At 47.4% G+C, this 26,908-nt stretch overlaps 1 protein-coding gene across 3 annotated transcripts; it reads left to right on the top strand.

The window, feature by feature from the left end:
* Nucleotides 1-349: 349 nt before the first annotated feature.
* On the top strand, nt 350-23,394 carry IL10RB (interleukin 10 receptor, beta). 3 transcript variants are annotated; one of them, XM_012657404.1, is made up of 7 exons: nt 350-401; nt 1,699-1,822; nt 8,150-8,307; nt 10,602-10,768; nt 14,483-14,630; nt 16,430-16,587; nt 22,641-23,394. In XM_012657404.1, the coding sequence occupies exons 1-7, from the start codon at nt 353-355 to the stop codon at nt 22,812-22,814; spliced, it is 978 nt and encodes a 325-aa protein (XP_012512858.1). In that variant the 5' UTR covers nt 350-352; the 3' UTR covers nt 22,815-23,394. The 3 variants fall into 3 exon arrangements, with proteins under 3 accessions (XP_012512858.1, XP_012512859.1, XP_012512857.1); XM_012657405.1 differs by having other exon boundaries at nt 16,430-16,612; nt 22,641-22,717; XM_012657403.1 differs by lacking the exon at nt 350-401 and having other exon boundaries at nt 1,644-1,822.
* The last annotated feature ends 3,514 nt before the right edge of the window (nt 23,395-26,908 follow it).

Raw genomic sequence — 26,908 nt, 5'->3', positions numbered from 1 at the left:
AGGGTAAGGAAGACCCTCTCAAACTGGGCTTGCCGACGGGTGCTGTTAGCTCCCGGACGCGGGGAGAGGGCATCTGGAGGGCGTGCCCGTCGGCGGGAGAAACCCTGGGGCGTGCGGAGTGGTTTGAAGAAAACCCGCCACCGCCCATGACTCCGCCATCCAGCTCTCACCCCTGGGGTGGGGATTTAGTGTATTACTTAACTTTATTTAACCTCCTCCGGGTCGCCGGGCTGGCGCGGGCCTGGCGCGCTGGGGTCCCGGGGGCCGCGGGGGCGCTGGGGGACAGGGACCGGGGCGGGGCCCGAGGCGGGGGCGGGGCCATGTCGCCCCGCCCCCTGGGCTCCCGGAAGCCATGGCGCGGGCCCTCGGGAGCTGGCTGGGCGGCTACCTGCTGGTGTCAGGTGAGGGGCTCCGGGGGCGGACGGGGGGCGCGGGCGGGAACGCGGAGGCCCCGCGAGATGCGACCCCTGCTGGCACTCGTGGGCGCCGGAAAAGTGGCTACGTGCCGGGTCGCGACGCCAGGGCCTCCGGGCAGGAGATTCAAACCCAGTCGGCTGCTAACACGGGCCACGGGGATCCTACGGGGAGCAAGCCCCAGCCCGCCCCCAGTTCCGGACCTTCCGGACCGTAAACCCGAGGGGGAGACTCCGGCATCTCTACCTCGGGGCGTCTAAGTGTCTACATCACCGTCTCCACTTGCCCACACCTTCCCGTTCAGGCCTCAGCACCCTGAAATCTGAATTCGCCCCTCAGCGCCCAGCTCTGTGGCTTCTCGGTTCTAAATCCAAGGAAATCTTTTCTGTCCTCTAAATTGACCGCCCAGGGTCAGGCATCACGATGGCCCCCTCCTTCCTTTCTGAAGCCCTCTGCCCTGGCGCTCTGGCTTCCCTCCTGCCTCGAAGGCTGTTTCTCACGTCCTCCTCCCTTGCCAGAGATGTGCGTAGCCGAGGGCGTGCCCGAGCCCTGTCCTTCCCCTCCCCTGTGCAGTTCTTTGGGGGATTTCAGCAGAACCCTGGCATTAAATACCGGCTATGGGCAGTATTTCTCAAATCCCTATTGGTACTAGTGGGGTGGTTTATTTTACTCTTCTCTCTACTTGTGTATATGTTTAGAATTTTCTATTAAAAGGTTTACAGATAATTTCTGTCTCTAGACCAGATCTGTCTTCTGTGGGACCTCTGGGGTCTTTCAGCCAGCTGTCCCTCTGACATCCCTACTTGCGTCTCTCTGGCATCTCCAAGCTGATGCAGCTACAAGGGGACTCGTGAGTTCCCTGCCCCAGTCCCATTCAGGGCACCAGGCGCATAAGCCAGAAGTGGACATTAACCTCGACTTTTCCACATCAAATGTGTCAGGAAATCTAGAGTTTATACTTCTAGAAATATATTTGAAATCCATCTACCCCACCCTACCCCTCACACCTTTCTACCACCACCCAAATCCAAATCCCTTCATCTGTCCCCACTTCACTCCCGGCACCACCACCCCCCTTTCCAAATGTCTTCTCATGGCTCTTCAAATAAAATCCAGAAATCCAGATTCCTCATACAGCTAAGGTGTCCCTCTCTCTCCCTCCCTCACCATGTGGTATTTGAGGATGTGGAGTGGGAGGGGAGAACCAAGTGTTCGATGTGGTCATTTTCATGGGCTACCTTTTTGAGGGAAAAAGTTGCAGTTTTTTTTCCTTTATTTTTACAGCATTGGGAATGGTGCCACCTCCTGAAAATGTCAGAATGAATTCAGTTAATTTCAAGAATATTCTGCAGTGGGAGTCGCCTGCTTTTCCCAGAGGGACTCTGACTTTCACGGCACAGTACCACAGGTGAGCCTGGCCTTGCTTTTGGTACGAAGGCAGCAGAGGAGGGGGCCCTGGGATGGTTGCTGGGCTGGGCCACAGGAGGAGAGGGTAACTGCTGTCACCATGTGACCATGACAGCCCTCAGGAGCCTCTCTGCTGGCCTTTTTCTTTCTGTCTGGGAATTCTTGTGGTCACCTTTTGCTTTTCAGATTTTCTTGCTGTGATGGTTCATGGTTTGTTTATCACTGGGCTGCTAGTAGATACAGACCTTTGTATCACGCAGATGTAAGATGTAATCAGCCACCGTGGGTAGCCTCGGTGTGATGTAGAACCTAGTTTGTTTGTCACAGTTGATATATTTAAGAGGAAAATGCTACTGCTGTCATCTCCAGATTAAAGTAGTATTGCTAGAAGTCAACAATGTATGAGTGGAAGCTGAGGTATGCAAAGCAGTCAGGAAGACCCTTGCTACCACGTACCACCTGCCCGCCTCCAGTGGATATGGTAGTACACCCCAGTGCCTTGGGGCTCACACAGTTTGCATAGTGGGCGCTCAGTTACTCCATGGCCACCTCCTGAAATTGAAAGTAAGACAGCTACTGGCTGTCAAAAGCTCCATTCTCTGACAATAGCAGACACTATGAAGGAAGGGTGTCACCCTAGCTGGTCATCTCGGCGGTGATCTGAATTCCCTCCACCTCCCCTGCCTGTCAGTATTTCCCTGTGCCTGGTGAAGGAAATCTGTGCTGGTGCTCCCTTGGCAGCCTGCCACCATACAACACATGCTGACCTGCAGGTGACACACCTTTACGTCAGGTGCAAACAGCAGCAGGAGGCCAAAGGCTGATGAGCCAACATTCTTGCTTTTTATGTGACTCAGAAACATACACAGATAGACAAGTCCTTCAGTGAGGCGGAAGGAAATTCGGTCCTGGGTCCCATTAATCCCACACTCCCACCCATCTGGCTGTCATTTTACAAACATCTTCATGGCCTGCTGAGTCAGTGAAGAGACAAAGATGAATAGCTATGTTTACGTGTTGGTGGTTTTCTTTTTAGCTATTTACTTCAAAATAATTCCAAACTAACAGAACATTTCAAAATTTCAAGTATAGTACAAAGAATTTCTAGATAGCCTACAACCAGATTCACTAAATTGTAATGTTTGCCACATTTTCTCTCTCCCTCCCCTCTCCTTCTCTCTCATATATCGTGCCCTTTGTCCCTTAATATTTCAGTGTATGTTTTGCAAGAACAAGGACAGTCTTTCACATCACATGCTACAGTTAAAAGCTCAGGAACTTTATTACTGATACAATTACTTTTATCTAATCCGCAGTCCATAGTCCAGTTTTGTCAGTTGTACCATGAATTTATGAAGGGTCATTCTACACTTTATTTTTTCCTGAGGTGCATTTTCTAGTACTGATTGGTTTTATCATTGCATTTCTGTGTTTTCTCCCCTCAGGCTGGACAGCCATAGAGATTTCACCGGAAAATTAACTTTCCTCGTTTTCTCTCTCTTTCCCCTGTAGTTTGTTTTCTGGTGTTCTGTGCCTTGCTTTTTTGCCTTCATAGTAGAGGCACTTGGTTTTAGGTAAGAGGTCCCAGTGACTTCATGAAGGCGTAGGGGCAGGAGGTGGTTATTAGCCAAGAGTCCGTGTCCGGGTTCCAGGTTTCCTTTGCATGAAACTACAGACCAAGCCTGGCATGTGCTGGAGAAAACAAAAACACGTGCAGGGCATGTTCTTGGGAAAGATATTTGATCCCGAAAGATCTGATTAATTCTTATGTGGCTCCATGAAAGGTGTGTTTAGAATTTAGCCTGAGCAGTTGCATAGCACAAACTCTCTGTTGCATGTGCGCATTGGGACGCTTCAGAGGATGTATTTGGTGATTTTAACATGGAACCATCCCCCAAAAATTAGCTGTAAATATGGGGAATGGGTCATATTACCTATTTAATGAGGAGATAAATATTTGTCAATGCAATCAAAATAATTAAGTGAAAGAGAGGTTATTCCAAACAACTTTTCAAACACTGCGAGCCCAGTCGATGCATTAGTTTCAGTGAAGGGAATGGCCACATGTGAGAAAACCCCCTTGACAAAATAACCCCTGGGTTTTCCAAACAATGGGATGATACACAGCCATGAAGAATTGATCGATTGGCAAAATGTCTGCGGTATATTAAGTGAAAAAAAGCGGATTGTAAAACAGTATGATCCCAGTTGTAATATCTCTACCTACTTTTTGCAAGGGATTGCTCTGGATATTGCTAAGAATTCTGTGAAGTGCGATGTGCTACCTAAGACCGTGGGCTCTAAAGTCAGACAGGTCTGAGTTCAGTTGGGCAGATTTCTTAGGCTCTCCACACCTGACCCCTAAGTACTCGATAAAAGTTGAACTGTTATGATTTTATCATCATCACTTTCATTGTCACTTCTGAGCACAGCCAAATTTGGCTTTGGCCCCTAGACAAAAGATGCCTTGGAGAACCAGTCAAACAGCCTCCTGACTTTTTGCAGGATGAGAACCTGGACTTCCTTAGGTCAGGGGAAGCTATTAATAATTACACCTCCTCAGGCTGTCGTGAGGTTAAGTTATGGAGCTCGGGAGATGGTATTTGCTTAGCATCCAGTAGGTATTCCCAAACATCATGTCTTTTCTGCTTCCACTTCACATTTCTGCTACTCTCCCTTCAGTGGTTGCTGTTGGGGCTAGAGTTCTGACTGGGATTGATGCAGTGTTTTATAAATATTCCAGGGTAATTGCAACGATAGTCATATATAGGATATTACAGTTATGTGTCGCTTAACGATGGGGACATGTTCTAAGAAATGCATCGTTAGGTGATTTCACCTTTGTGCAAACGTCGTAGAGTGTACTTACACAAACCTAGATGGTATTGTCTACTACACACCTAGGCTATATGGTGTAGCCTATTGCTCGTGTGCTACAAACCTGTACAGCATGTTACCATACTGAATACTGCAGGCAATTGTCACATAATGGTTAGTATTTGTGTACAGGCATACCTCGAAGATATTGCAGGCTGGGTTCCAGACCACTGCAATAAAGCGAACAAGTAATAAAGCAAGCTACATGAATTTTTTGGTTTCCCAATACATATGAAAGTTATGTTACATACATATGAAAGTTACAGTGTTGTGTAATCTATTAAGTATAAAATAATATTGTCTAAAAAATGTATATATACCCTAATTTAAAAATAATGTGTTGCTGGAAAATGCTAATGATCATCTGAGCCTTCGGCAAGTTGTAATTTTTTTTGTTGGTGGAGGGTCTTGCCTCCGGGTTGATGGCTGCTGACTGATCAGGGTGGTGGTTGCTGGAGGTTGCGGTAGCTGGGACAGTTCCTTAAAATAAGACAACAGTGAAGTCTGCCACATCAATTGCCACACATTTTTTTCATGAAGGATTTCTCTGTTGCACGTAATGCTGTTGGATAACATTTTACCCACGGTAGAACGTCTTTCAAAATTGAAATCAATCCTCTCAAAATCTGCTGCTGCTCTGTTAACTTAGCTTGTGTAATATTCTAAATCCTTTGTTGTCATTTCGGTAATGTTCACAGCATCTTCCCCAGAAGTAAATTCCATCTCAAGAAACCATTTTCTTTGCTCATCCATAAAAAAAAAACTCCTCCTCCGTTCGAGTTTTAGCGTGAGATTGTAGCAATTCAGTCATATCCTCAGGCTCCACTTCTAATTCTTGTTCTCTTGCTGTTCCCACCACATCTGCAGTGACTTCCTCCACTGAAGTCATGAACCCCTCAAAGTCATCCATGAGGGTTGGAATTAACTACTTCTTCCAAACTCCTGTTCATGTTGATATTTTGGCCTCCTCCCATGAAACCCAAATGTTCTTAATGGCATCTAGAATGGTAAATCCTTTCTGGAAGGCTTTTCAATTGACTGCTCAGATCCATCAGAGGAATCTAGGGAAGCTGTTGCCTTACGAAATGTATTTCTTAAATAATAGGACTTGAAAGTCGAAATTACTGCGTGATTCATGGGCTGCAGAATGGATGTTGCGTTAGTAGGCATAAGAACAACATTAATCTTATACACCTCCATCAGAGGTCTTGGGTGACTAGGTGCGTTGTCAATGAGCAGTAATATTTTGAAAGGAATCTTTTTTTTCTGAACAGTAAGTCCTAACAGTTAGCTTAAAATATTCAGTAAACCATGCTGTAAACAGATATTCTGTCATCCAGACTTTGTTGTTCCATTTATAGAACACAGGCAGAGTAGATTTAGCATGATTCTTAAGGGCCCTAAAGTTTTCAGAATGATAAACGAGCATTGGCTTCAACTTAAAGTCATCAGCTGCATTAGCCCCTAACAAGAGAGTCAGCCTGTCCTTTAAAGCTTTGAAGCCAGGCAGGCATGGTGACTCATGCCTGTAATCCCAGCTACCCAGGAGGCTGAAGCAGGAGGATCACCTGAAGCTAGGAGTTCAAGACCAGCCTGGGCAACATAGCAAGACCCCATTTCTAAAAGAAAAGGAAAATTTTTGTTAAATTAGCCAGGCATGGTGGCATGTTCCTGTAGTTTCAGCTACTTGGGAGGCTAAGGCAGGTTCGCTTGATTCCAGGAGTTCAACACTATAGCGAGCTATGATCATGCCGCTGTACTCCAGCCTAGGTAACAGAGCAAGGCCCTGTCCCTAAAAAAAAATAATAATAATAATGAAAAAATTAAAAATATAAAAATAAGAGCTTTGAAGCCCGGCATTGACTTTTCTTCTCTAGTTATGAAAATCCTACATGGCATTGTCTTCCAATAGAAGTCTGTTTTGTTTACATTGAAAGTCTGTTGTGTAGTGTCGCCACCTTCATGAGTGATCTTAGCTGGATCTCTGGATAACTTGCCACAGCCTCTCCATCTGTATTTGCTTCTTCCCCTCACACTTTTATGTTCCGGAGATGGCTTCTTTCCTTAAACCTCATGACCCAACCTCCACTAGCTTCCAACTTTCGTTTTGCAGCTTCCTCACCTCTCAGCCTTCATGGAATTGAAGAGAGTTGGGGCCTTGCTCAGGATTAGACTTTGCCTTAAGGGAATGCTGTGGTTGGTTTGATCTTCTATCCAGACCACTTAAATTTTCTCTATGCCAGCAATAAAGCTGTTTCACTTTCTTATCATTGTGTGTTTTCACTGGAGTAGCATTTTTAATTTCCTTCATGAATTTTTCCTTGACACTCACAATTTGGCTAACTGTTTGGCACAAGAGGCCTAGCTAGCTTTCGACCTATGTTGGCTTTCAGCATGTCTTCCTCACTAAGCCTAATCATTTCTAAGGTGAGAGATGTGCAACTCTTCCTTTCCCTTGAACACTTAGAGGCCATTGAAGGGTTATGAACTGGCTTAATTTCAGTACTGTTGTTTCTGAGGAAATAGGGAGGCCTGAGGAGAAGGAGAATGACAGGGAGAATGGCCGGTCGGGGGAGCAGCCAGAGCAACATACAATATTTATCGATTAAATTTGCCATTTTATAGGGCACGTGATCGCTGATCACAGATAACCATAACAGATGTTATAATGGTGCAAAAGTTTGAAACATTGCAAAAACTACCAACCTGCAACACAGACACAAAGTGAGCACATGCTATTGGAAAACTGGCACCAATAGACTCGACACAGGGTTGCCACAAACATTCAATTTGTAGAATTCACTACCTGTGAAGCACAATAAAATGAAGCGTGATGATGAAGTGTGTCTGTATCTAAACAAACTTACATATAGAAAAGGTACAGTGAAAATACAGTATTATAATCTTATGGGACCACCATCGTATATGTCATGTCGTCCATCATTGACCAAAACGTCATTATGTATCATGTGACTATATTTGAAATTGCTGTAATATCCTTATTTTGATTAATCTGTATATATCACAAATCATGTGCCATTGCTTTCAGAAATACATAATCAAGGAAGGAAGCTTTTTTGGTCAAGTATGTTGAATACTTAACCCATTTTTTGAGAAGCACATGCTTATTATTAGGATGTACGAAGTCTGTTCTTTTTTGAAGACATCCATTTTCATTTTTAACCCAATTTTTCCTCCAACTTATTTAACCAGGGGATAGATTATTTTTGAACTGCCTTATGATGTCTCAAGGTTCCCTGCAACACAGTTTGGAAAATACTAATATAAATCATACATACTTGTTCATCAAAATTGATGATTAAGAATTTGCTTTATTTTTCTGTCATTATTCTCTGTTAGTCATCAGCAGCCGGAGGAGTCAAGCACCCATCAGGAGCAGGGAGACTGAAGTTAGAGTTCTTATGATTTATTTATCTTTCTGACTGTGTAGTTACAAGAAATTCCAAGATGTGTGCGTGAGCACTGCCTCGACGGAATGTGACTTCTCAACTCTTTCCAAGTATGGTGACCACACCTTGAGAGTCAGAGCTGAATTTGCAGATGAGCACTCAGACTGGGTAAACATCACCTTCTGTCCTGTGGACGACAGTAAGCCATTTTGTTTCCCATTTTGTTGGAATGTTGTCATGTTGCCTTGGTTTTTTGTACATTGGTTGGTCCATCAACAGGAATTCTCTGAGTGCCCACCAGTGGAGGGCCTCGTACAAGGAGCTTAGTGAATATAACAGAGAGGGCTGTGGCCTTAAAGGTGTTCTTGGGAGAAACAAGAAAGGACAAGCATATCATCAGGAAAATAATTAAATGTAAATTTAGTAGCTTCAGTGCCTTACGGGTATACATGAGTTGGGGCCAAGCACTGTTCATGAGAAGGACTGGAGAAATTCGTGTGGTAAATTTGCTGGGAGCAAAGGACAAAGGACAAAAGGGAGGGGTACAGCTGATGGCACATGGGTTGGGTCAGGGTGACTGGTAGGCATTGAAAAGAATGTCCCCAGGTTAGACCTGGAGGGTTATAGGGACCCACCAGAGGTCCTTAGATGAACATATTTAAAATATCCAATTGCAAACTGATTAAACCACCATATAGCAATTGAGAGAGGAAGGAGGATTGGGGGTTACAAGAACCTGATGAGCAAAACTCAGTACAGCCCTCCAAGGAGGAGGTAGAGAGAAGCACTAAAATAATTGTCCCTATGTGGGAAGGGGTCCTTGTGCCAGCCCTCTGCTCTGCACCCCCACGGCTCCTGCAATCACATCCTCCCTGGGAGAGAATGAGGCTAGGAGGTCCTTCTTCCCTTCCTAATACTGTTCCAAGCTTGGGCAAAAGCCTCTTATTTCTGGAATCAGAAATGATCAGAGGTATATTATCTTTTCCAAAGGTGCCATTATAAAAACCAAGGAAAAAAAAAGCACAAAAAAATACAGTTTCACAGTAGTCAAGTACAGGTTTCTGCTCCTATAATTGCTGACTGACTTACCATGTCCTAACTGGTTCCAATCCTATTTTAGATCCCATGTATGAATGTTCAGAAACTGAGGTTCGAAATGGTTAAGCAGCTTGTGGGAAGGTCTCACAGGCAATGAGTGCAGAGCGGGGACTCAGACCCAGGCTCCTGTGTCCGTGCTCTTACAGCCATTGCCTGTATTGGACATGCGCCTCCTGGAGTTGATGTACTTTAGTGATAGGAAAGTGCTTTGAGATGTCATGCAGGACCTATTTATACTTGCTTTGGAAACATAGCTAACAGGTTTTCTAATCTGATTTTCAGACCAGCATATTAGAATGGTATAAGTAGGCCCTTTAGCAGCCCTGAAAATGTAGCAGCAGGCAGAGAAAAATTCAGGACGTAACTCAAAACAGCACGGTTGCCCAGAACCATTTATTAACCAGTCTGTGGTTATTACTGAGCACCGTTGTGCCAGGCACATTCTGAGTGCTGAAGCTACAACAGGGAACAAGAGCAAGCCCCTGCCCTCACGCAGCATATATTCTAATAAGGAGGACAGATAATAAACAGGACAGGTTGTGACTGGCGCTCAAGAAAACTAAAGCAAGGTGATAGGATGGAAAGTGATGGAAGCTGCTTTTACGTGGGGTGGTGAGATACAGTCTCTCTGAGGAGTTGAGACATTTGAACAGAGACCCAAACAAAGTGAAGACGCCAGACACCTGAATAGCAAAAGCACATACAGGAGGAGAACAGCTTTAGACTTTGCTGGAAAAATACATATGGTTCATCATATATGTTAGATGTTTAAGGGCAGCCACTAAAAATAATGGAAATATCAACTATAGCTTCCAGCCTAGCAAAGGAAATAAATTTCAAGCCAATAGAAAACAGAACATAAAAATAAAAAAGAGAGGCGGGGAAGAACCCAAAGCAATAAAATAAAAATTTTAAAAGCAGTCTTTACAGAAAACACAAAATGATGTATAGTCAGAATTCCAAATATATCAGAAATCACAATAAACACAAATGAACTATACTTCATTAATAAAAACAAAAGTTATCAGATTTTTTTTAAAGAAACAAAATCCATTAGCCGGGCATGGTGGCGCATGCCTGTAGTCCCAGCTACTTGGGAGGCTGAGGCAGAAGGATCGCTTGAGCCCAGGAGTTTGAGGTTGCTGTGAGCTAGGCTGACACGATGGCACTCTAGCCCAGGCAACAGAGTGAGACTCTGTCTCAAAAAAAAAAAAAAAAAGAAAGAAAAGAAACATAATCCAACTGTCCTCCTTAGCCATATCAGTCGATGTTGTAGCAGTGGTTTATCAGAGAGCAGTGGACTAATTATTCTGCACGGCTATGAAAAATTAATGGTGAAATGAAGTTTGCAAAATGTGATTTTTGATTGTCATTTTGCTTTGTTCTCACACTTAGCTGTTATTGGACCTCCTGGAATGCAAGTAGAAATGCTTGCTGATTCTTTACATATGCGTTTCTCAGCCCCCCAAATTGAGAATGAACCTGAGACATGGACCCTGAAGAATATTTATAACTCGTGGGTTTATAACGTGCAATATTGGAAAAATGGTACAGATGAAAAGGTAAGTGTGGCTAATCGAATTCCACATGGAAGCTCACATGTTCTTTGCTTAAGTTTTGGGCCGAGAACGTGACAATAAAGAGAGAAGGCCAGGAGGCTACCCAGGCAGGGTCTGGCAAGGTGACAACACCTTATGGTCCAGGGCCTGATCCTCTGAGAGCCAGAAGCTTCCCAGACTGAAGGGTGACTGGTACCTCTGGCTCAAGCTTCCCAGCCCCCCAGGGAAGTGCGCAGAGCAGACTTTCGGGGTGAAGTCTGCACAGTGAGAACAGACCTTTCTCCCCCTGAAGGGAAGTCGCAGGAGCAGGCAGAGCTGAGTCAGAGTTGGCTGTGGGAACTTGGGGTCAGGTGGAATGACCGCAGTCTCATGGCATCAACCCCTGTTTCCCACACTTCCCATAGATTAGACAAGTCCGCAGTCGAGGCAGCCCCACCCCTAGACACTGCATGGACAGTGTCACGTTTTACCTTTTCTGATCTCAGTTTTCTCTGTTGCTCTCTTCTTCAGGGGACAAGTCCTTTAAAAACATGGGCTTGGAGTCAAAAGACCTGGTTGAAATATTGCCCCTGCCGCCATGTGGCTCTGGTCACGTTCTTGACCTTAGCTTCCGCAGGTCTGCAAAAGGAGTATAATAAAATATGGATAAAAACCTACTTCATAAGATTGTTGGGGAATTTAATGACAATCATGAAAACATAAACTTGTCCCATGGAACGTTATATTTGGCCCACACATGAGGTTTCCCTCCCCTTCTGTAGACATGTTAAGGCAATTTTCATGCTTCCTTGGTCAAGTTTTATTCTTTGTGTTTCTGAGATGAATGCCATTCATGGTCCTGAACTAACCTACATATATGTTATGTAAGTTATGTCCCATATAAGTTATCTCTTCCACATTAAATATTGATTTTATCACTTAATTCTCAATGAGTTTGGGAAGAGGGGATCACCCATATTTATTGTCTCAGGAATGATGTAATTAAATTTATATATGTACTACATAGCCCAAAACTCAAGTTAATTTTAATCCGTTCCTGCTGCTATAACAAAATACCACAGATGGGGTAATTTATAAATAATAGGAATTTATTTCTCACAGTTCTGGAGGCTGGGAAGTCCAAGATCAAGGTGCCAACAGATTCGGTGTCTGCTGAGTGCTGGCTCCCTCTGCTTCCAAGACAGTGGAAGGCAAAGGGCCAAGGGGTGAACAGCTCCCTTGTCCTGCTTTTATGAGATCTCTAATCCCCTTAGTCACTTCCTAAACGCCCCTCTTCTTAATGCTATCACATTGATGATTAAGTTTCAACATTTGGATTTTGGGAGGACGCATAATCATAATCACTTATTAAATGCAGGTGTCTCTGCTAAACCCTGGGGTAGGAAGATAAGAGCAGACCACTCCCCTCCAGGGGTTAGTAGCAGACTCCAGTTAAAGCTCCAGGCCAGTGTGATGGCTCACATCTGTAATCCCAACACCCTGGGAGGCTGAGGCGGGAGGATCACTGAAGACCAGGAATTTGAATCCAGCCTAGGTAACATAGCGAGACCCCATCTGTACAAAAATGAAGAAATCAGCCAGGCATAGTGGCGTGCATGTATAGTCCCAGCTACTCCAGAGGCTGAGGCAGGAGGATCACTTTAGCCCAGGAGTTTGAGGGTCCAGTGAGCTATGATGCCACTGCTCTCCAGCCCAGGCAACAGATTGAGACCCTGTCTCAAAAAAAAAAAAAAAAAAAAATCCAGTTCCATAGTCACTATGGCTGAGTGCCTCCTGCGGCAAGTGTGAAACGCAAATGCCGTTTTATATTTAGCTTCTTATCCCGAACACACCCAGCACAGGCATCTGGTTGCACATTTTTCCTCTCACTTGAGCCCAGTTGTGTGGCAGCCTTCAGAGTGTGGAAAGACCACCTGCTGCCTGGCCTTTCATGGGTGGCTGCAATTCACCATTAAAGGCCCCCTTCTAGAACACAACTTCTCCTGGGCCGGTGCCAGGTTTGGTCCCTAAACGAATAGCATGAAGGGCTTTTGGAAATTCTTCCGTCTTATTGGGAGAAAGTGAGAAGATAAAACCAGAAGTCCCCCAGAAGTGAAAAAGCCCCAGAGGGGTTTGAGGACGGGGTGCCTTCCCGACTGTGTCAACACCTTGCCTGCTTGCAGGGGCCTCTGAGCTTCGTCTTTGAAAAAATTGCACTGTGCGGTTTTAGAGGCATTAGGCCTTTAATAAAATGGTGTTTGCATTTCACACTTGCCGCAGGAGGCACTCAGCCATAGTGACTATGGAACTGGGTTTTTGTTTTTTTTTTTTTTGAGACAGGGTCTCAATCTGTTGCCTGGGCTGGAGAGCAGTGGCATCATCACAGCTCACTGCAGCCTTGAACTCCTAGGCTCAAACGATGCTCCTGCCTCATTCTAGAAATGAAAGCCAGGTGTTTTCGTGGGTTTTTTGTGTGTTTGTTTTTTTGGATTGGTTTGGTTTTGGTTTTTTAATTTACTTATTAGAAGTTACACCATACTCTTCATATATTCTAGCATATAATCCTAGCACTCTTCATATATTCAGCATACCTAATCCAATTATTGACCTCCACACGCTTACCTTCTCACACAATGAGAGATATAGACAAGCTGTCAACAACTCCAACCCGAAAAGAAAAATAAGCAATTACTAAAGTCCAAAAAGAGTCTGTGCTCACTTTGTATACCTATTAATTCTCTTTATTTTGCCGGGAACGATTTTGAATTCTCAAATTCAGAAATCCATCATTGATTACGGTATCTTACAGGCAGATTAAACTAAGATGAGTCGGTGCTGCCACCCCCAGAGCAGAGGCAGGCTGTGGTGTGTGCCCTCAAGGTGAGGGCGGGCGTGTGGGGCACACAAGTGGAGAAGTGAGTCGGGAGAAGCCCGGGCAGCCAGGGTTCGAAACGTGCTCTTAACTTAGAAAGAAAATCACATGGAGTCTTCCTGTATGTGACCGGTGTATTCATTTGCTAGGGATACTATGACAACATAGCACAGACTGGGAGGCTTAAGCAGTAGAAATTTATTGTCTAACAAGTCTAGAGGTTGAAAGTCCAAGATCAAGGTGTCCGCAGGGCCACACTCCTTCTGAAGGTGCCAGGGCTGGATTTGTTCCGTGCCTTCTCTAGTTCCGGTGGTTGCTGACATTCTCTGTGTTCTCTGGCTTGTGAAAACATCACCCCAATCTCTGCCTTCACCTTCACATGGCATTCCTCCTGTGTGCCTGTGTCCAAATTTCTCCTTTTAATAAGGCCACCAGTCCTTGGATTAGGAACCCACCATAATAACCTCATTTGAACGTGAGGGGTAAAGACCCTCTCTCCAAATAAGGTCACATTCACAAGTAGCCAGGGTTTGGGCTCCGACATGTGAATTTTTATGTGACACGGGGTCAACCCATTAAAACGGATTTATCTTCTTTAAAAAAAGAAATGGGAATGGTTTGTGTGTCATTTAAGCTAGAGAATTCGGGAAATGAGACGGTTTGTCATCATCACAGTCAGTCCCTTGCCGAGCCCCTTAGCGTGGTGTCATGGTCCCCTGAAATGAACTGGGAAGAGCGCCTGCTACCTGCTCCTCCCTATTTTAAATGTGAAGCAGAGATTATAACTGGTAAGTGTAAGAAAAAAAAAAAAAAGCCGATGTCCCTTCACTGCTGAGCCATGTTCTTATTTTTGTCTCCAATCCTAGTTCCACATTACTCCTCACTATGACTTCGAGGTCCTCAGAAACCTGGAGCCATGGACAATATACTGTGTTCAAGTTCAAGGGTTTCTTCCCGATAGGAACAAAACTGGCCAGTGGAGTGAGCCTGTCTGTGAGCAGACCACGGAGGACGGTGAGTCGTGAGGTCGCAGCCTGGGGCTCTGCCTGCCCTGAGTGTTGTCAGCAGCTCTGCAGACTTTAGGACCGGAAGGCTCCTTAGACACCATTGCCTCCTGCCCTGACCCCAACCCAGTTCGCAAAAATGTATCACCCTGGCCTGGTCTCCCGGCCCAGGTTGATGGGCTTCATGCCAGGAAGGGGCCACTCCCTTCTGAGGCAGCTCAGAACCTCCGATCAGAGGAACTGATGGGAACCTTTTCTGCCTGCTGGGCTGAGGTCTGTGTCCAGGTGCCGCCCTACACTGTGCCATTCTGCCCTCCCAGCCTGCCTGCAGCGAGGCCCGTCGGTCCTCCTAAGACCGCCTCGCACCCTGCCACCCCTTCCCCGGAGTCTTTGCTTCCCAGGCTGAGCTCCTGCAGACACCTGCCAGGCAGGGAGAGCCTGGAAACCTCACAGCTGTCCTCAGCTGGTGCTACTTGTTTCAGAGCCCCTTGTAAAATAAAAAAATAGGACCTGAACACAGTCCTTCACATACGATGTGAACTGTGGTGTCTAGCAGAGTGCCACCACACTTGTGTTTCCTAAAAGAAGCAGGCAGAGGGAGGGAGGGAAGGGGAGAAAGAGACAGAGAAGAAGGTACCAGTTGGCCTGGACACTGATTATTTCTGTGCACAGAAAGTAACTTGCTGCTACCGAGTAAGGTTCATTCTCCTGGCCCCCTTATCCCCAGATGCACAGGCTTTGCTCATGAGGGCTGTGCTGGTTGGCAGGGGGTGGGCACGGGGAGGATAGAAGGGACCTGGGGCCAAACAAAGGGAGCTGGGACCATAGATAACCAGGGTGACATCCTGGATTCTGTCAGAGATAAAGCGGGACATTAGTTAGAACAGTAAAAACATTTTATTCAATAATGACTGAGTAGAGAGGGGGCGCAAGAGGGGACGTGAGCAGAGACAGGGAAGTGAAAAAATTACAAAAACTGGGTAGGAAGTTGGTCAATCCATTAGGCCACCTGTGTCTGGAAAGGCATTAATCAAGGTTAGGCTTCTACCCCTGCCCAGAGATGGGGAGACGGAGGCTCTGTCCTTCCTGATAACGTCAAAGGACTGGCTCTCTGTCCTTGCGAGGGACACTCCCTGGTTGTAGGAGATGCATGTATGTCTCAGAAGCACAGAGGAAGGATTCACAGCTGTAAGCCCTTTCTAGAAAATGCTCTCAGAAAGAGAGGTCAGGGGCCTATCATCCGGTGTTGGCAAGAACAAATGTTAAATTCTTTAGGCAGCCTTGAGTTTTTCTAGACGGGAACCCAAGGAGGGCTGTCATCCCAGGGATGCGGCCTCAGGCTGCTAGAAGCCAGGCTGGAGTTGGGACAGATCTCTCAGTGCAGGGGTTTTGAGGGAGGCACTCATGCCAATGTGTAGTTATCGGTACCAAACGCGGTGCTGCCTGCGTTAACTTGGGCTCGGGGCCGAGGGGAGTCCGTCGGCTGCTTCAGGGCAGAAGTGGGAGGCTTATTGCTGCCCTGCAAGTAGATAAAGTGCATGAGAATCCTTGCTTATTCTGTTTGTGTATGTCAGGAATAATGTCAGGAATAATGCCAGAAACCAGACTCTGAGGAAGATAGGAAGGGGCGGAACTCTCTGCAAACCTCTGGCCCTCCAGCCAGTCCCTGTGTTTCTGAGACATCCTCCAAGGTGCACGCATGGCCCTGTTTGCAGGGATTGCCACTGGGCTGTGATGGTTAACGTGGCCTTGGGATCACTGTGACCCAAGCTGGGATAAGAACATGACACACGATGTTTTCCCTGGCAGACACGATCCCCTCCTGGCTGGTCGCCATCATCCTCATCGCGTCTGTCTTTGTGGTCTTCCTGGTGCTCCTCGGCTGTTTCGCTCTGCTGTGGTGTGTTTACAAGAAGATGAAGTACGCTTTCTCCGCTGGGAACTCCCTTCCACAGCACCTGAAAGAGGTGGGTGGGATGGAGGGAGATGCAGGTTTGTAAACTCTGATTGGAAAGAGTTTTTTTTTAAGTCAGGGGCTCCTGATTCCAGACAACACGTTTTCCGGGAGAATGAGGCACGTCTCGCATGCTGGTCCTTTCTTTTGAGCCCATTTTAGAGCAGCCTGGGGTCGAGGAGCATCTGTAAGGAAGGAGGCAGAGGTTTATACCAGAAGCCGTCCCTGCAACCTGGACGTTGCTCCTTCTCCACTTTCGCTGCCAAAGACCCACGTCCTTGGCGGGTGGAGACGACGGTTCTGGGGCAGGAAGGGAAAAAGCAGAGGTCAGGGCAGAGAAGAGAAAGAGAAAGACTCCAGGCCAAGTGCCAGCACATAGCCAGAGGGAGAGAATGGGAGGAGGGAGAGGTGCGTTTTCAGTTTTAGAATATCCAAGAGAGATTGAAATTCTGGGGTGCGTATCCTAGACTTTAGAAAGGCTATTTTTAAAAGGTTTAGGAAAAAGAAAGGATGAACCTGGCTGATGACTATAGGATGGAAGAGGCCCTAAGCAATGAAATTCTGGATATACACTGACGCTTGAAACTATGCCAAGTCCAGACCCAAAAAACGATCTGTCTTTGGTCTCATTTACTAGGAAACAGACTCTGAGACGGAGATTTACATTCGAAAAGCTTAATGGGATCCAGGCACAGTGATGCCGCCTGTAGTCCCAGCTACTCGGAAGGCTGAGGCAGGAGGATCGTTTGAGCTCAGGAGTTCGAGGCCAGTCTGGGCAACATACTGAGATCCCATCTCTAAAAAAAATTTTTTTTTTTTTTATTTCAGCATAAAAAAAATGTTTAATTAAAAAAAAATTTTTCAGAAAGGCTTAAAGGAAAGCACCCTTGGGAATAATACCTCTAAGGGAGTGAAGGTAGCAGGATGGGGCAGAGAGAAGGCTGAGCTGTCATGCAGCCACAACGGAGGCCTCAGCCAATCCCATGGGGGCTTGCAAGTTGGGGTGGCCCTTTAGAGATGTCCCAAGCTGAGGCAAAAGGGGTGGGCCTGTGAACCTCACATGGACCATGGCCTGGGTGTGGGCTACCCCCAGGAAGGGAACCTAACCCCAGTGTGGCATGAGACATCAGCGGCCTGTGTTCCTGCCAGATAGGAGGGTGAGTGCCTCATACCTGGAGGGACAGCTGGGTGGCACATCACAGCATCTACTACAGTCCACCCCTTGTACCCCTGTGATCCACTGGGAGGAGCTCCTCTGGGATTTGAGTTGATCTCTTTCTGGGGGAAGGTTACAAGAGGAAGATTAGGGAAACAAACTCCAGCGCCCACCGTTGCAGCTGGCCTCTGGGCCACAGGTAACATTTGTGGTCAGTTTCCTCCACTGTCCTGTCAACAGTCCCCTCTCTCCTCTCCGTGACTAGTCTCTGCTGGCACAGGCTGCCGACCTGATGTGGCGACCCAGCCCCGTCCCTAGAGGACCGAGCCTTGGGCGCCAGGCCTGTCTCAGGCAATGGCCACTGTGCTTGTCCATCTGCCATCAGACTTGGGCAGGGGAGTACCCGGGGACGCCCCAGGGGCTCAGCTGGGCATCTACCATGGAGCAGCAGCCTCACCTCCTCTGTGGTCACTATGGTGCCTCCTTCCTCGCCTGCTGGTCTCTTGGATGAGGAGGTGGCAGCCGTGGGCCTCGTACTGTGTCCCCTGGTGGGAAAGCATCCACCCTGGGAACCCTCCAGACCAGGGGTCAGCAGACTTTTACTTAAAGTGCCAGATAGAAAAGATTTCAAGTTCTGCAGGCCAAGAGATAAAATTGAAATTATGTACATTTACATAACCCTTTAAATGTCATCATTTCGAAAATCGAAAACCATTCTTGCCTTGTGGGCTGCAGTTTGCTGCCCCCTGCTGGAGACTCACGGAAGCCAATCTCATGGGCGGGGGCACGGCAAGGGGTGGGGGGGCACCACTTTCCCAAGCAGGTCACGGGAGTGAGGGTGACCAGGGCCCTCCTGCACTCATGCATTCTGCCTGTTGGGGACACAGCACCCCGTAATGGCTGTGGATTCTGAGTGCACACCAGGTGCTGGAGGACGATGCCCTGTCCTCACTGGGTGTCATCTCTAAGCTGGCGTCTCGCCTGCACTGTCGACAGGCTGCTCCATTGTCCTCCCAGGCTGGCAGCTGCTGGGCAGTACCATGCGTGATACGACTCAGGGTCCCAAAGTCATGTGCCCACTCCTGGCCGCCTTTGCTGTCAATGGGGCCCTTGGTCTGACATGATGTTTTATGGGGTCTGTATTAGTTTGTTAGGGCTTCCGTAACACAGTTCCACAAACTGGGTGTCTTAAACGGCAGAAGTGTATTGTCTCACAGTTCTGGAGGCCGGAAGTCCGGGATCAAGGAACCCCCAGGGTTGGCTCCTCCCAGGGGCTCTGCCTGTCGGGGCTGTCACGCGGCAGCAGGACATTTTGGTTTGCACCCACCTACTGTGCTGACCTCCCTATGGAACAGGGTTGGCCTTTTCCTCCTTCACCTGGTCATAATGACCCATCCCCGTGTGGCCGTGGCGTGAGCAGACACAGAGACTGGCGTGACAGGTAGGGAGCGTGGGAGCCTGAGCCACCTGCGTGTGGGTGACGTGCACCCTCTGGCCCCGTCTTAGGACCTGCTGGGTCTGGCAGGCCTCCTGCTGGTCACTTCTGGGCAGTGTGATCACCTGTGTCCCATGGCCAGAGGCTCTGCCAGGTCCCCATAGCACTCCAGGAACTGATTGCCAAACAGGGTGTAATTATCCCCTGCAGGCGGCCCAGCCTGGCCCCAGGACCTTGTGTCTGGGTGGTGATTCTCTTGGGATCCGCTGTAAACGCCGCCCAGGCCCAGCGTCTTTCCCACCGCAGACACTCCAGAGATCTGTTCGTTAGCATGTTGTTTAGGTGATGCGCCAGTCTCAAGGCGGGGTGGGCTGCTTGCCCCATAGCCCGTACCTTCTGCAGGGCTGCTTTCTGCTCGGGACCCCCCCTCAGAGCCACAGCCTTCTGTGTCACTCGGCAAACACACCGGAGCAGTCTTCCTTCGTGGGGCCACGTGGCCTCCAGAACCCAAACTGGCCCGCAATGCACCGGGTGAGGCACAATAATCAGTTCTTTAAAGGGGATGTCCTGGCAAGCCCCACTCCATGGGACCCCTCAAACGTCACTGACGTGGCAGGTCCCTGAACCCCCACAGGGCGAGTGTCCCACCCTCCCCAGTGCACGTGCCTTACCGACGCCTTGCCACTTCTTGCACCTCTGGTCCTATTAACGTATTCCAACCGGTCGGCTGATACAGGCCACCTCTGGGAAGGACACGGAACCTTGGCCAAGGCAACTGCCTTGTGTGAAGGGCACCGCCTAGAAAGCACCTCAGCTGTGAGCCATTTCGGCTGCTGGCACTCGTGGAAGCTGGGGGGACAAGTGCCCCAACATGAAGGGGATGTGGGCAGCACAGCATCCACTGTGGATAGAAGTGGCCACACAACCACAGGGAAGTGTTTCAGAGCAGCTAGAACCTTCTAAAAAAGAGTGCCAGCAAGACTGCAGCACCAGGGTGAGCTGAGAATCCTCTAGAATGAACTGCAAATTTTCTGTGAGCTTTTGAGAAGCCACAGCTGCAGCAGGAAGAACAAAGAGGGCCGGGCCCTCCGCTCTGGGCAGAAGGTGTTTTGTTAACTGAGAACCAAGAGGAAGCAAAACTGTTCACCTGCTGTTTTTGCTTCTGGCTTCACCATCAAAGAGACTGGTCAGACCAGACAGCACAGACAAACAAACAGTAAGGGGCCTGTTGGCAGAGCTCTTGCCTCCCAGGCTAGAAGATTTTGCAGGCTTGACTGAAGCCAGCCCCTGTAATAGCTGAGAAACAAGGCGGGGCTGGGGAAGGAGGTCAGGAAGCGCGAGTGAGGCACCAGGTGACTACAGAGCAGTCTGGGGTCCTTACGTCACCAGTTCTTCAGTTTGACTCAGAATATATAGAATCTATTCACCACACCCCACAGAATCGTTTAGAATTTAGAGAGATTTGCTGGGGATGGAGACTTTGAGTTGGAAAAGCAACAGGGAGGTTTATCCCACACTGACCTCTTGAGCTGGTTGTGTGTGTGTGTGTGTGTCTCGCATCAGGAGACTCAGCTGATATTTACATCCTTTGGGGTTTAGTGCATCTTCCTGTGTTCTCTCCTCTCCCCCAGTTGTAGGAGAATGCAGGGTAGCTTCCAGTCCATTCTCATGAGTCCGCTGGATCTGAGATGTAAAGAGGTTCCCCTTCCCCAGGTTCCTCGCTGGCCCAGCAGAGATGTGGACATTGTCCCCCTTGCCCCATCCCCTCTCCTCCATCAGCTGCTCAAGACGCAGGAGGGGAAGTCCTGACAGGTCCACGCCAGAAGGTAGTGCAGCTGCCCTCAGCTTCAGTGAAGCCACAGCACGAGGCTGAATGTGGAAAATATACCAAGAAGAGTTCCGTCTGGAGGGGAGGGGTTCACAATGCAAAGCTTTAAGGAATGTTTCTCCATCTAATCGTGAAGATTAAGGGCACTGGTGAACCTAGGAGGATAAAGAATGGAGAAGGAGCAACCAGCAGAGATTTCAGGAAATGTGTACCGGCATCTGCATTGTTCAAAGCGCTGGAGGGACAGAGACGATTGACGTCTGGTCCCTGCCCGTACCTAGCCGCATCTGTGGGATAGACACACTGAGAAGTCAGTGGCCGTCAGATGTACTGAGGCAGCAGCGTCCGGTAGAACGTACCACGAGCCACATTTGCTAGTAGCCACATTTTTACAAAGTCAAAAGGAACAGGTGAAATTAATAATATATTTCCTGTAACCCAGTATATCTAGAATACCATCATTTCAACATATAATCAATATTTTTTATCAAAAAATGATTGAGATGGTTTACATTCTCTTTTTCATACCAAGTCTTTGAAATCTGGTATGTATGTCACACTTAGAGCACTTACGGACTCAAACTAGCTACATTTCAAGTGGTGGGTAGCCGCACGTGGCTCGTGGCCACCGTGCTGGACGTGCAGCGTTAAGGGCTGAAACCGAGGGGCACATGGAATGCTGAGGAACACCACAGAGGGCCCCTAAGTCAGCCAAGGTCGCCTGGGAGGTGCTCTTTGTTATCCCGGGAGGCATTTATCCAGGGCCTGCCACGTCGCTGCTTCGTGGAGGAGATGACACCCAAGCTGTGTCAGCGCCACAGCTTCACGCTCAGGCTGAAAAATCTCCCTCCTGGTCTAAAAGAGGAACTATCAGATGGTGACTTGTGATCACTTAGCAAGTGAGTTGCATATTCATTGTCACTTTTTTTTTAATTGTGGCAAAATACACATAAAAGTTAACACCTCAACCATTTCTAAGAGTACAGTTCAGTGGCATTAAGTACATTCACATGGTTGCGCAGCCACCACCATCTGTCTCCAGAACTGGTTTCATCTTCCAAAACTGAAAGTGTCTGTCCGTTAAACAATAAACCCCCTGTTCCCCTTCCCCCATCCCCGGGCAAGCACTACGCTACTGTCTGTGTCGGTGAATTCAGCTATTCCGGGTCCCTCATGTAAGCAGAATCATCATGCGGTATGTGTTATTTTGTGACTGGCTTATGTCACCAAGCATAGTATCTTTAAAGTTCGTCCGTGTGATAGTATGTGTCAGAATGTCCTTCATTTTTAAGGCTGAATAATACTCCACTGTGTGTCTAGACCACATACTGCTCGTCCATTCCTCTGTGGACGGACACTCGGGTTGCTTCCGGCCTTTTGGTTACTGTGAATACGCCGCTGTGAACATGCATGTGCAAATGTCTCTTCAACACTCTGCCTTCGGTTCTTCTGGGTGTATACGCAAGAGTGGAATTGCGAGGTCATATGATAATTGCATTTTTAATTTTTTGAGGAACTGTCACTGTCATATTTTTAAGATAACATTTTGCAGCCAGGGGAACTGTTAAAAAAAAAAAAACCTTCGTAAGCCCAGAAAAAGAAATGGGAAAATTTGATGATTAACTGTCCTTTTTTTCTGTCCCACAGTTTTTGGGCCACCCTCATCATAGTCACAGCACACTTCTGTTTTTCTCCTTCCCACCCTCTGATGAGAATGAAGTCTTTGACAAACTGAGTGTCATCGCGGAAGACTCTGAAAGCAGCAAGCAGAACCCCGGCGCCGGCTGCAGCCTCAGGACACCCTCTGAGCGGGAACCCTAGAGCTCGTCAGCCAGGCACAGAGCCCCCTGCTTCTCACATCTGCCTCAGCCAGTGATCAGAGCGACAAACACGGTCCGAGACCCCCTGAGCAAACCCCAAATCTAGAACTCCTAGACCCCGCACTGCGGAAACGACTGAGGAGCTAGACTGTAAGGGCTCACTTGGCAAGAACACTCCACCTCGGGAACTCACTTTTTTATTAAAGGTTTTAACCATCTTTTTTAAAAAGTTGGCCACTGAGAGTGTAATTTTCAGCCTGTTAAGCTCACTAAAATAGGACTACTTTTTCATAGTGAGAAGTGGAAGTATTAAAATGAGGAATAAAAATGGAGATACTTGGCATCCAGGAGCAGGTATTTAAAAAAAAAAAATGGAGATGCTGTAAAATTCTACCAGACTGATCTGAAAAACAACCGCAGTCCGAAGTGGAGAGCACAGTGCTGTACGGAACACAGACTTTTCGGATTCTCTGGAATACTTTGACTGGATTTATTTTTCTACCTATGTATGTTTTATATACTACTGGTGCTCTGTTAAAGTTTTACTCTCTGTTGACTCTGTATGTGTTAATGATGCTAGATGTGTGTAATTATTAGGTACTGAACAAAGCTCTGGTTTGCTGTTTTCATGTCCATTCATTCAACAGGTACCTCCTGGTCCCTGCCTGTTACCAGCCAGGCACTGGCTAGGCACCAGGTCCCAAAGTCGTCTGGGAACCCTCAGTCTAAGAAGCTGCAAGGAATAGAAGGGCCCTGAGCTTTGCATTCCAACTCGGATGCTTACTAGGCTGTGACCTCTAATTTTCTTCATCTGTGTGTGGGGATGAAAAGACCAAAATGTTTGCGACATGACATAAAAAATGCCCAGCGCAATGCCAGCACAAAATAGGCAGCTACTCTTACAAGCAATATAATCTCATGGGTACGGCTTTACCTCCACAAACACTGGCCAGCAACAAACGACCCTTCCTCTGGGCCAGATGGCCCAATGAAATGGAACCTCCAAAGACCCCAACATAGGAAAAACATTTTGTTGAAATCATTTGACCTTTTTAAAGGGAAGCATCATGGGAGGAAAAAAATCAGAAGTTTGTTGGGGCCTGGGCGCGGTGGCTCACGCCTGTAATCCTAACACTCTGGGAGGCCAAGGTGGGAGGATCACTTGAGCTCAGGAGTTCGAGATCAGAGACCAGCCTGAGTAAGAGTGAGACCCCATCTCTACTAAAAATAGAAAAAATTAGCCGAGCATGGTGGCGTGTACCTATAGTCCCAGCTACTCAGGAGGCTGAGGCAGGAGGATTACGTGAGCCTAGGAGTTTGAAGTTGCTGTGAGCTAGGCTGATGCCATGGCCCTCTAGTCCAGGCAACAGAGCGAGACTGTTGCAAAAAAAAAAAAAAAAAAAGTTTGTTGGGACTTCCTTATGTTCATTTTACAGTTCAGTATTTTAAAATTATTTTCAGTGACATCTTGTGAGCGAACGATCATATTTTCAGTTCTCAGTGCCCCTGAAGGTCTAACTCTGGTCTGGGGCTAGTCTTACGATAAGAGAAATTCTCTTTCCCAATTAAGCTCTTCCTTCCTAAATGTGGGGGTTCTTCGGAGAGCTGTCCTAAGTTCTACATCCTGTGGATACCTCTGGTTTGGGAGAGAAGAAAAGGAGCTACCCCATCCTTAACCCCATCCCGCAGGGGACACTGGCGTTCTTCCTGCCCGCCTTGCATCTGAATCTCCTTCATACGGTTGAGGGATCTGCCACCTTACAAGTGTGAACCCCTCTGCCTTGTGAGGGGCTCAAAATGCTCATTTTCCTAGCCCCCCTTCCTGCTAAGCTCTAGGGCCCCACTTTGAGGAAGAAGATGGGGGCCAGCGCAGAGGCAGGTGGTCCGGTAGAAGCGTCCAGTGGCCTGGAGGGTGGGGTGGCTCAGCAACTGCAGCAGTGACATTCCCACCAGACCAGGTCTGATTGGGACGTGGTTCCTGCCTATGTCCCCCAAAAGCTGTTTCTCCAACCCTTCCAGAGATTCTGTAAGCTGCTCAATATCATATTAACAAACTTCTTTTTCGCTTGTATCAGCCAGAGTCCGTTTCTAACGTTTGCAGCTAAAACCCTGAGCTGGCTGCTCAGTGACCAAGGACTCTCCTCCCATTGAGAAATGCACCGCTGTCTGCTCCCCTCCACTCTGGGCACACCCCACCCAGCTCCCGCTGCTGTGGGAGTTTGTTGGGTGCCGAAAACAAGTCCTCCACACGTTCACCATCCTAACAACTCAGTTTCTCTCTTGACCAGCTCTTCACTGATGAAAACTTCTGGTGCCTCTGGTGTGATAAACGGTAAGGGGATGCCTCTGTCATCTGGCCTGCGAGATTCCCGCACTGTTAGTGACAGAAAAGGACAGACTTCCATTTCCCACGACGTGGCCAACCAGGCAGCCTCCCTGGCCCTCAGGTAAAACCAACTAAAATGCTGGATGTAGTCTCAAAAGCACCTTCCCAAAGGTTTCCTAGCAAGCAAGCAAGGAATATTCAGAGGCCAAAAACTAGAGAAATTAATCAAGTGCTGCCTTTCACCTTGAGGGCATTTGGTAAACTGAGATTTCAGCCCCTCACGGGAGGCAGAAGACAGAGACCCGGTATCACCCGAGGTACGGCCTAAAAGGGACCTCCCCGCAAACCTGAAATCCCACAGAGCTACCCACTCTGAGTAAGGGTGAACTAGGAATAAATGAATCTCCACCCCTCCCCTTTATTATCAGTTCCCTAGGGCCGCCATAACAAAGTTCCGCAATCTTGGTGACTTAGAGCAACAGAAACTTATTCTCTCCCAGTTTGGGATTCCAGAAGTCTGAACTCAGTTGCACTGGGCTGAAATCAAGATTTTAAAGGCCATCTGGAGGCCCTGAGGAGAATCCATGCCTTGCCTCTTCCAAATGCCACCTTCCCTTGCCTTGTGCCATGTCAGCCCAATCTCTGCGTCCACGTTCACATCACTTTCTCCTGCTGGGTGCAATATCCCTCTGATTCTCTCTTACAAGGACACTCGTTACATTTAAAGATAATTCATGATCATCTCCCCATCTCAAGATTGTTAATTTAATCACATTTGCAGAGACACTTTTTCCAAACAAGGCCATATTCACTGGTGCCAGGGATTAGGATCTGACATTAGTATCTTTGGGAGTCATTACTCAGGCTAGACATACACACGCCAGGGACTTCAGGAAACCGTTTTGGTTTTGGTTTTGGTTTTGCTTTCTGAATGAAGGAGAAAAATCCATCCTTCCTAAGAAATCAGAACCTCAAACTGGTCCTCATGCAGGTGGTCCAACAAAACTTCAGGGTTGACTGTTAGAGGTTACAAAACCCAAAAGGAAAGCTTGGTGAGCAGCAGCCAGCAGAAATAACAGGCAACTGAGCCAGACCCGCAAAGACCAGATACTGATAAAACTTTTCAGAGAATACACAACAAGGATGTTTAGTAGATCTGAGAAAGTGTCAGAAGGGATCGATAGTATGAGGAAAACACATGACACTGAATCATGCAGCTTTGCTGTGGTAACAATGAACCCCAAACCTCAGTCCCTTTTTACAACAAAGGTTTGTGGGTCAACTGTGGGTCTGTTCTAATCTCAGTGACTTCCTCATTCCTGGAAAGACATGCCAGAAGGCAAAAGAAATGCCAATTCCTGCGATGGTTCTTAGAGCTCCTGCTTAGACATGGAGCATGTCACTTCTGTCCACATTTCTTTGGCCAAAGACGTGGCCAAGTCCAATGTGAGTAGAGTGGGGAAGTGGGCATACTCCTCCCGAGAAAGAACTACAAGTCACATGGCAAGTCTTTTACAGCAAAGGGAGAGAATATCTGGGAGCAATAATTACAATCTACTCAATCTACCATCTATCTACTAAGAGATGATAGAAAGGATTTTGGAGAGGGGAGCAAATACCCCTAGAAATGAAAAATATAATAATGGAAGTTTAAAAAGTCAAAGGACAGGCTTAACAGCAGATTAGAGACAGCTGAAGGTAGAATCAGTGAACTGAGCAGAAAAGGAAGTGGATTAGTTGGAGTTCTCCAGAGAAACAGAACCGAGAGG

The sequence above is a fragment of the Propithecus coquereli genome, unplaced genomic scaffold (assembly GCF_000956105.1).
Source record: "Propithecus coquereli isolate 6110/MARCELLA unplaced genomic scaffold, Pcoq_1.0 Scaffold54, whole genome shotgun sequence".
Taxonomy (NCBI): domain Eukaryota; kingdom Metazoa; phylum Chordata; class Mammalia; order Primates; family Indriidae; genus Propithecus; species Propithecus coquereli.
The sequence above is the reverse complement of the archived record's forward strand: the minus strand, read 5'-3'. Positions and strand labels throughout refer to the sequence as shown.